Source organism: Rhagoletis zephyria, unplaced genomic scaffold, assembly GCF_001687245.7.
Source record: "Rhagoletis zephyria isolate East Lansing unplaced genomic scaffold, Rhagoletis_zephyria_1.1 Rzeph_scaffold_06702, whole genome shotgun sequence".
NCBI lineage: Eukaryota > Metazoa > Arthropoda > Insecta > Diptera > Tephritidae > Rhagoletis > Rhagoletis zephyria.
The window spans coordinates 14,969-24,632 of NW_016163785.1; the positions used below are offsets into that span (position 1 = coordinate 14,969).

The 9,664-nt window shown below is 35.3% G+C and overlaps 2 protein-coding genes across 3 annotated transcripts; one reads left to right on the forward strand and one right to left on the reverse strand.

The window, feature by feature from the left end:
* Positions 1-455: 455 nt before the first annotated feature.
* LOC108373445 (uncharacterized) lies at positions 456-1,422 on the forward strand. The gene is made up of 4 exons (XM_017629338.1): positions 456-622; positions 711-863; positions 964-1,137; positions 1,210-1,422. Exons 1-4 carry the CDS (start codon positions 512-514, stop codon positions 1,363-1,365), a joined length of 594 nt encoding a protein of 197 aa, XP_017484827.1. The 5' UTR covers positions 456-511; the 3' UTR covers positions 1,366-1,422.
* Positions 1,423-6,369: 4,947 nt separating this feature from the next.
* LOC108373446 (uncharacterized) lies at positions 6,370-7,642 on the reverse strand. Of its 2 annotated transcripts, none has more exons than XM_017629340.1 (4): positions 7,538-7,642; positions 7,310-7,480; positions 6,782-6,955; positions 6,370-6,584 (listed from the first exon to the last, which is right to left on the reverse strand). In XM_017629340.1, the coding sequence occupies exons 2-4, from the start codon at positions 7,448-7,450 to the stop codon at positions 6,429-6,431; spliced, it is 471 nt and encodes a 156-aa protein (XP_017484829.1). In that variant the 5' UTR covers positions 7,451-7,480; positions 7,538-7,642; the 3' UTR covers positions 6,370-6,428. The 2 variants fall into 2 exon arrangements, with proteins under 2 accessions (XP_017484829.1, XP_017484828.1); XM_017629339.1 differs by having other exon boundaries at positions 7,310-7,468; positions 7,538-7,639.
* Between the last annotated feature and the right edge of the window lie 2,022 nt (positions 7,643-9,664).

Consider the following 9,664-nt stretch of genomic DNA (forward strand, 5'->3'; position numbering starts at 1 on the left):
AATTTTGGAAAATGGGCGTGGCACCGCCCACTTATGACGAGATATGGTTTTGTTGGTAACCGTTCGATCAATTTGTACCAAACTTGGTACGATTATTTCGCTTGCCACATAAAAGCAAAATATTTAAAATATGAATTTCTTAAGACATCGTCCGTTTTCAAACTCAACGAAGAATTGAGCGGTATGCCCTCATTTTTGCTATTACCAATTTTTTTTTTTAGTTATTAACTTTTTTTTACTCATGTATGGATATTCTTACGCCTGTAGGTGTGTTTGTATACATATGTATGTGTACCTCGTTAAGTTAACTGCAACTAAATGGGAACTGCTTTTACTAAATTTAAAAAATTATAATAAAATATTAAAAACTCATTTGGAATCATTAAACTGCCTAACTATGAATGTAAGTTTGTACATTTGCATGTTCGTATATAGATTTAGCTAGCTAGGTAAGTGAGCCTAGTAAACGCCAAAACAGCAACGCTTAAGATTAGTTGAATTTGAATTCCGAATGTATAAAAGTTTGCCAAATAATTTATTGAAAAAAATGTCTTCGCTATACAAGCATTTTAAACTAATTTTTATTTATTTAGCTGCTATGCAATTAAAAGCTGTGCAAAATGTAAGTTTCTAATCCAGTAGATTAGTGGGGTGGGGCTAATGTTGGCTAAGGTAAACTTATTAAAATTGGCTTCTAATTATTATTTAAGGAAAGATTTGTGAAACTAATTGAAATAACCTGTGAAAATGTAAACCCGAGCTTATTAAATGTCACTTTTTGTAAAATGGAGCATGTGAGTCGTGATGTTTTTGAAGTGACCGTAGAGGCTGCATTGAACTTAAGGCCAGCAAATAATTCGTCGGTGAGTTTGGGAAGAAAATTAAATTAAAAATTAAAATTTTAGTAAAATACCGAGAAATACAGTATCTAAATACATATAAAAATATTTTCTAAATTAATAGCTTTATTTTGCTTTCGTGAGGCGTGGTCACGAGGATCGTCGACCGATGTTGGAGTATAAAATCGATTGTTGTGCTTTTTTTCGCAACAAACGCCGCAACTCCTTAGCTAACTACGTGTACCGTGTTATGGGATTTGAAAATTATAGCAATATGAATCACACGTGTCCTTATGATGTGAGTTACCGATTTTAATTAAATAGCAAATTATGTAAAATGTTTAATTATTAATAAGTATTTAATTATTAGCATGATTTTCTTCTGGATCATTACCCCTTCAATGGCCAAACTATCGGCAAGATCAGTCCTTTCGGTAATGGATTCTTCACTTTCCATACAAAGTGGTACCTCTATGATGTATTGACAACTATTGCAAATGTAAGCTTACATATATTTGATAGATAAGTAAACAATTTTTGGTAGTACATTAATTTTCAAAATCAAATAAAGGTTTTAAAATGAGTGAATATTTAGTTATGTACATGCTTGTGGGAATCTTCAAGGATATGTGCTTAGTCCCAACACAAGGCAAGTAAAACCAAATAAGCATCTAGGCGGCCGCAGTGGCTGAGCAACATCTGAAATAGAAACAAGTTGTTTCCAACTTATACCTAGGTCTTTAGTATCACTAATTTGACTATATATGGATCTGAAGAACTCCTTCAGCTGTTCTGTTTATGAGATAACTGTCAAATTTTCCGGATCTTACCGTGACAGAAGCAGACATAAACCGCCGTGTTTCGGTGCAGAACAGTTGTTGCGGATGGAATTCGCTTGAATTAAGAGCTCTACCTCTTATGATTTTATAAATCAATTTCGGTCCTATGGCCGCATTTAAATTTTGTTGAAAATATATGCAATGTTAAGTAAGCACTATTTTTCCAGAGTAAAAAAGTGCATGCACATTATTTTCTGAAAGAGTGCTTCCGTTGAGATGTCTCGTTGAGAGCTGTTAAAGTTGACATTTCTACAAAAAGTTTACATATTTTATTTCGTGGTCAGCATTATTGTAATTCGAATTGGCATAAGTCTTCGAGTGATAAAGATACTTCCAAAAGAATGGAAATAATAATGAAGGCTATATTTGTTTGACTAACATAAGGAAAACAAGAATATAGCTTGCTAAATAAAATTATATTAATTTTTAAAATTGACCCTAATTTGGGTAATAATATTCCAATTTAAACAGAGCTATAAAATAATGGTTTCATTTGGCGGTATTTGAGCTTTGCGGGCAATGAAAATGCTTAATTTAGAGTTTATGGGCTGAGAATAACATTGCACTTTCTTGCACTTTTTGAATAATGGGCTTTTTTCTTAGAAAACTTTAACGTGTGCTTGGTCGTGCTTTTCGGTATTTCAAGTTGCCAAAACCACCGTTTTAAACTTTTTCCCGCAAAATATTATTAAAGCGGTGCTCCTTATAGATTATGATACCTACATAAAGGAAAGAGCAATAATGATATGCAAGTACATAGGTGAAAAATGCATTTTTGCATTATTGGTTTAAACTTGTACGTACGTTATTTTTTTAACTTTATACCTAGCCTAATTATAAGTAATATGCATACGTGTTGTGCTGGTGTCCTTTCAAATAAATAATTACAAATTTATACAAATAAAATACAAATTCAGTCACATGAACTTGAAATTTGGTATGCAGTCATATATATGGTAGGTGCTTACCATAGAGTATTTATGAATGACTTTGTAAAAGTGGGCGTGGCACATCCCATAGGCGTGAAATTTGTTATCAATCATAAGTTCGGAACCATAAGTCACATGAACTTGAAATTTGGTATACAGTCATATATATGGTAGGTGCTTATAGTATGGTATAAATAAATGAGTTTGTAGAAGTGGGCGTGACACATCCAATAGGCGTGGAATATTTTATCAGCTATAAATCCGAAACTATAAGTCATATGAACTGCAAATTTGTTATTCAGTCATACATATGGTAGGTGCGTATAGTAGGGTATATATAAATTAGGTTGTAAAAGTGGGCGTGGCTCATCCCATAGGAATATTTTATCAGCTATATAAAGGGGTTTGTAAAAGGGGGCGTGGCACATCCCACAGGCGTGGAAATTTTTATCAGCTATAATTTCACAACCATCAGTCAAATGAAATTGAAATTAGGTATGCAGACATATCTGCGGTAGGTGCTTACAGTAGGCTATATATACATGAGTTTGTAAAAATGGGCGTGGCACATCCCATAGGCGTGGACCCTTTTATCAACTATAACTTGGGAACCATAACTCCCAAGAACTTGAAATTTGGTGTGCAGGTATATCTACGGTAGTCGCTTTAAGTAAGGCATATATAACTGAGTGGAACATCCCATAGGCGTGGAAAAATCGGAATCATATGTCACGTGAAATTGAAATTTGGTACGCAGACGTATCTACAGTGGGTGTTTATACTAGGCTATATATAAGTGAGTTTGTAAAAGGGGGAGCGGCACGTCCCATGGACCTGGAATGTTTTATCAGCTATAACTCCGGAGCTATAAGTCGCTTGAACTTGAAATTTCGTACGCAGCCATTTTAATGGTAGGTACTTATATTAGGGTATATATAAATGAGTTTGGAAAAGAGTGCATGGCACATCCAATAGGCATGGAATTTTTTATCAGCTATAACTTCGGAACTATAAGTCCCACGAACTTGAAATTTAGTATGCAGATATATCAATGGTAGGTGCTTATATATAAATGGGTTTGTAAAAGGGGGCGTGGCACATCCCATAGGCGTGGAAAATTTTATCAGCTATAATTTCTAAACCATAAGTCAAATGAAATTGAAATTTGGTACGCAAACGTATCTATGGTAGGTGCTTATAGTAGGGTATCTTAATATATAAATATCCCGTGTCGCTGTGTTCGTTTACGCTAATCTCCGATACCGCTTAACCGATTTCAATGAAATTTTGTGGGTGTTGTTGGCTCCGACTTAAAAGATAAGATAGTTGTGAACCCGGGAAAAAATATTTTTTTTTTTCATCGAAATTTTTTCTATGCTTCTCGCATCGTGCTTATCTAATAAACATATAAAATTCGAACTCTTCCTTTTGGAAAAAGGGGCGTTGCACCTCCCATACAAACTTAACATCTCCTATGGCTTATGCTCTGGAAGCGCNCAGTGGGTGTTTATACTAGGCTATATATAAGTGAGTTTGTAAAAGGGGGAGCGGCACGTCCCATGGACCTGGAATGTTTTATCAGCTATAACTCCGGAGCTATAAGTCGCTTGAACTTGAAATTTCGTACGCAGCCATTTTAATGGTAGGTACTTATATTAGGGTATATATAAATGAGTTAGGAAAAGAGTGCATGGCACACCCAATAGGCATGGAATTTTTTATCAGCTATAACTTCTGAACTATAAGTCCCACGAACTTGAAATTTAGTATGCAGATATATCAATGGTAGGTGCTTATATATAAATGGGGTTGTAAAAGGGGGCGTGGCACATCCCATAGGCGTGGAAAATTTTATCAGCTATAATTTCTAAACCATAAGTCAAATGAAATTGAAATTTGGTACGCAAACGTATCTATGGTAGGTGCTTATAGTAGGGTATCTTAATATATAAATATCCCGTGTCGCTGTGTTCGTTTACGCTAATCTCCGATACCGCTTAACCGATTTCAATGAAATTTTGTGGGTGTTGTTGGCTCCGACTTAAAAGATAAGATAGTTGTGAACCCGGGAAAAAATATTTTTTTTTTTCATCGAAATTTTTTCTATGCTTCTCGCATCGTGCTTATCTAATAAACATATAAAATTCGAACTCTTCCTTTTGGAAAAAGGGGCGTTGCACCTCCCATACAAACTTAACATCTCCTATGGCTTATGCTCTGGAAGCGCTTATACTAACGTCCTGAAATTTTACACAGCTACATATTTTATCAGTCGCGTAAATACTAATGCAAAAAGTAGCAGATATTTAAAAAGGGGGCGTGGCACCTCTCATACAAACATAACTTCTCAAATCGCCTATCTATGGAACCGCCTTATGCTAACGTCCTAAATATAGATAGGCACGCATCATTCGACTGGGAACCATTTTCTCCTAGATTTCTAAATCGCACTGAGCAATTGTTATTTAATTTTTGGGAAAGGGTAAAATTTTTTGTGAAAATCTTGAAAAATTTTTGAAGTGTGAAATTTAATTTTTATAAGTTTCGTTATAGATTATCCTATCTACATATATACCTATATACATAAAATGGTAGCTGTTTTAGTTCTCAAGACTAACCTGAAAAAGCACTGGATAGAGTTCAATGGACTAATAAGTATTTTTATTTATTCACCGATTTCATTCAAATTCACAATGTGAGCCACCAGTATGCTGAATTCGTTTGCTTAATATGAACTTGCTGTATGGTAGAGATATTTATAAAATCCTTTTTTTTAACAACCTGGCTCAAATTCATAATGAGTTTTGCAGAAAAGGGACCCAAGGATGGCAATGCAGCCGTAATATATAGAAACCCCATGTGTGTGATCTGCTTCGGCCCTATGTTTATTTTATACGAATTTAGTTTTCAGATGGCTAAATGAAATTGTGTAAGTGCACCTTTGCCTGACGCCCTCATACACTCTTAATGCGATCTTGCATTTACCTCCGATTAACGAAATTGATTGGGGCGGCCGTTATTGCAGCAGAAAGACTCAAAGAAATCAGTTCATAAATGTAAAGACGAATTGTAAAAGTGGCGAATTGACAAGGAAAGATTCGACCACATCCGCCCAAGAAGGAACACGGTAGGTATATCAATGGCTTCATTCAAAAGATATTCAAGATATCTCACGACTCATTTAGCCGATGTACGGTGAAACTCTTCTTCATGTTGGGTAGCGAGGATTCTTGGCCCTACTATAACAGAAAACGCTCACCTGCGATCTTAGGTTTCCTAATAAGGACTTATATTAGCTTATGCATCGTACCTATGTTGTAGTTGCAAGATCAAAGAAGGTTATGCACGCTTGGCAGAGATTTCACACGTGGAAATAAGACCATCGGCAAAATTCATGACATCGAGAGGAATTAGTTTTGCTTATGGCATCAAAGCGCTACTATTTTTGGCGTATGTAAGAGCAGGATTCTACTACATATTTAGTTGTTTAAACTATTTACCTTACTTACCGTTTTGCATTTAAACGCTATTTTTGCATTGGCACACGCAAAATTTGTTATTAGGCGCCGCGAAGCAAGCAGGAATTGGCTAGTATTTTTATAAACAAAGAATTAAAATTAAAAAAATATGTAGATAAATGATAAAATCTTGTTAATATGTGAGTGTCGTAAAGTTATGATAAGCCCAATATCATTTCCGAGGATATCAACCAGCCATTAACTGGCGCGATTCCCGGTGCATACTATCAAATCATTATAATTTCGCCATCAAAAGAAATAGTCTTACACGAAGTTTATTGGTGAACTAGTTTTTACAATTATTTACTTTTCGTACACCTGAAAATGAACTGTTAATATAATTCGCAAAATATCATAGAAGAACCATTTGCCGACCAAACTGTAGCGCCCTTCTTGTAGTGGTACGAATCTGCCCATCCTCTTTCCATCAAACGGATATTTATTTACCAGCAAATCATGCTGCAAATAATTTAAATATAATAAATAATTTAGGAGCATAGCATATTTTACCACAAATAGAATTCTCTGTAGACTTATTTACTTTATAGGGGCACGTGTNCACCAGCAAATCATGCTGCAAATAATTTAAATATAATAAATAATTTAGGAGCATAGCATATTTGACCACAAATAGAATTCTCTGTAGACTTATTTACTTTATAGGGGCACGTGTGATTTATATTGCTCCATTTTTCAAAACCCAGTATTTTATATGCTAGTTCCGCCAAAAGGTTTCGTCGTGTATTGCGCATGAATGCACAAAGATCTACACGAAATTCTAGCAACGGCTTGCCAACCTGAACGCCACGCCTGCGCACTGTGGCCCAAATCTTTCGTATGCAGATAAATACATTGGAAAAGCTTATGTTACGTACTTATGGAAAAATATCGTTGTTTAAAGTACAAAGTCGTCTTTCTGCAAAACCGCGTAACTGACATTTGCTTCCAAAAATTGGATTTGCTCACATAAGCTCTTGGCTCAATCCTTATCCATTCGTCCTGAAATATACTATCTAGAAATGCGATTGCTTTATAAAAAAGAGAACCATTTTGAAGTATGAGTGTTTTTACTCTCTAGAAAATAATTTATCCAACCTTCCATACGCGGTTTTGCATTTTGTTGATGCGCGGTTTTGTACTTTAAACGACGATATGTCAATACTTTTATACATATGTATACGTACCGTTATATTATCTAATGGTTTTGACTTTTGTAACAAAATGGCTTCCATCGTCACCTCAGTGACATCGGGTCTTAAAGCTTTTAGCTTACACTGAGCTACTCGTGAGAATTTCAAATCCAACGATTTACACTCCATACTCATGACTTTGATGCCTTTTTCCTAAATGAAAGACTGTAGTTAATGTAATTATTTATAGTAAAACTATATTCAATTAAATTCTGTACGAACATTTTGTACAATTTTAGGCTGCGAGATTATAACAAAAAATAATATTATTGGAAATTTACGTGGCCCGACGTTAAGTCGGCTTTTGACCACCGCACACATTTTACGTTCACTGTTCACTGTTCACTAACTGGCCAAATTGTTTATTTAAAATTGAATAGACAACTCACAAGCAGATACACATATACAAATGTACATATGTACATATATACAAATGTGCATGCATATTAGTTTATCGAAATGCAATTAACTGAACTAAGCACTCGCATAAATACTTAATGATAGGATAACATACACACATACATAAGTATGAAATCGGTATTAGATAAATTCATATAATTATGTACATACATACATACATGTACAGAGATAATGACTTGATATGAGCGCAAAAAGGCGAAATTTATCGAAAGTTGCATACAGTGAAACTATTTAGGATGAAAGTTTAGCACGAAGAGACACATCTGCCACTGGTTTACACGTTCGCTACCAGGCGTCACATATATGCGTAAGCTGGGTTTTCACGTGGGACCGCCGACACAAATGTGTGACATCGGTCGAACTGAATTAGCTTATACCTCCATTCAGCGCCGCCTGCGATAGCGGATTGTTGGATACAGTATGGTCTATAGGAAGGTCTGGCACACGTTTGTAACAAGTGGTATCGGGATAACAGCTACCTGTAAAGTATGAGGTTATATTTATTTACTACTAGACAAAAAAAAAATCTACCTGGTCTGTGATGGCGCACTGCTTAAATACGCTTAGTAGCGGACGTGTTAANTACACATACATAAGTATGAAATCGGTATTAGATAAATTCATATAATTATGTACATACATACATACATGTACAGAGTTAATGACTTGATATGAGCGCAAAAAAGGCGAAATTTTTCGAAAGTTGCATACAGTGAATCTATTTAGGATGAAAGTTTAGCACGAAGAGACACATCTGCCACTGGTTTAGTTAACACGTTCGCTACCAGGCGTCACATATATGCGTCAGCTGGGTTTTCACGTGGGACCGCCGACACAAATGTGTGACACCGGTCTAACTGAATTAGATTATACCTCCATTCAGCGCCGTCTGCGATAGCGGATTGTTGGGTACAGTATGGTCTATAGGAAGGTCTGGCACACATTTGTAACAAGTGGTATCGGGATAACAGCTACCTGTAAAGTATGAGGTTATATTTATTTACTACTAGATAAAAAATAAATAAAAAATCTACATGGTCTGTGATGGCGCACTGCTTAAATACGCTTAGTAGCGGACGTGTTAAGCATTAAAGCCTATCCCAGATTGAACTTTTTCCTCGAGAGCCATGTACGAGTGCCATGTACGAAATGGCGTATGAGTAACATTATTTCCTGATTCTGGTTCATATCTTATTACATTAAACGAGCAATTGTTGTATATGTATATGTATATTAGGGCGCTTTTTTGCGACTCTGGTTTTTTTTCACTCCTACCTCCAAATTTTGTGGAAGACACCTTAACAAAACTTCCTGAAAATTTTAACCCTTAAAATTAACATTAAGTACTCGCCCAAGGCATGCAAAAATTTCGCTTATAAAATACACGTAAACTTTGATTGTTTTTCTTCAAAATTGTGTAGCTCAGAGGCATTTTATGGTATAATCATGGTCAATGATGGGTTTTCTTCAGAATTGAACGTTCTACTAAAGTATCTATTGCGGCATAACTTCAACTCGCACCAGCGATATTTTTATGAAATTCCCGTTTTTTGCCCCTATAAGATAACGATTACGAGTTACATTTTAATTTCAACTAACTAAAAAATAGAATAAATTTATAGTTTTTATTAAAATTACTTAAATCATTTTTTTGTCAGTGTCAACCCTGCCTCCAAGGTAACGATTACCAGTTACAGCTTTACAGCTGTGGATAAGGATTTCGCAGTTGACTTTGCTTTTTGAAACCGTATTGGTTCTCTAATAAGCCGGCTCTTTCATGAGTCTCCGAAATCGCCCTTTCAAGGAGGCTTTCCAAGTTTTGTAATTAGATTGTTGGAAAAGTATTCGGGTCTTATGGCATTCTACGCACAGATTTTTTATTCGAAATGTGAATTTCATATGTCCGGTTTCAGATTTTCTAGAGATGCA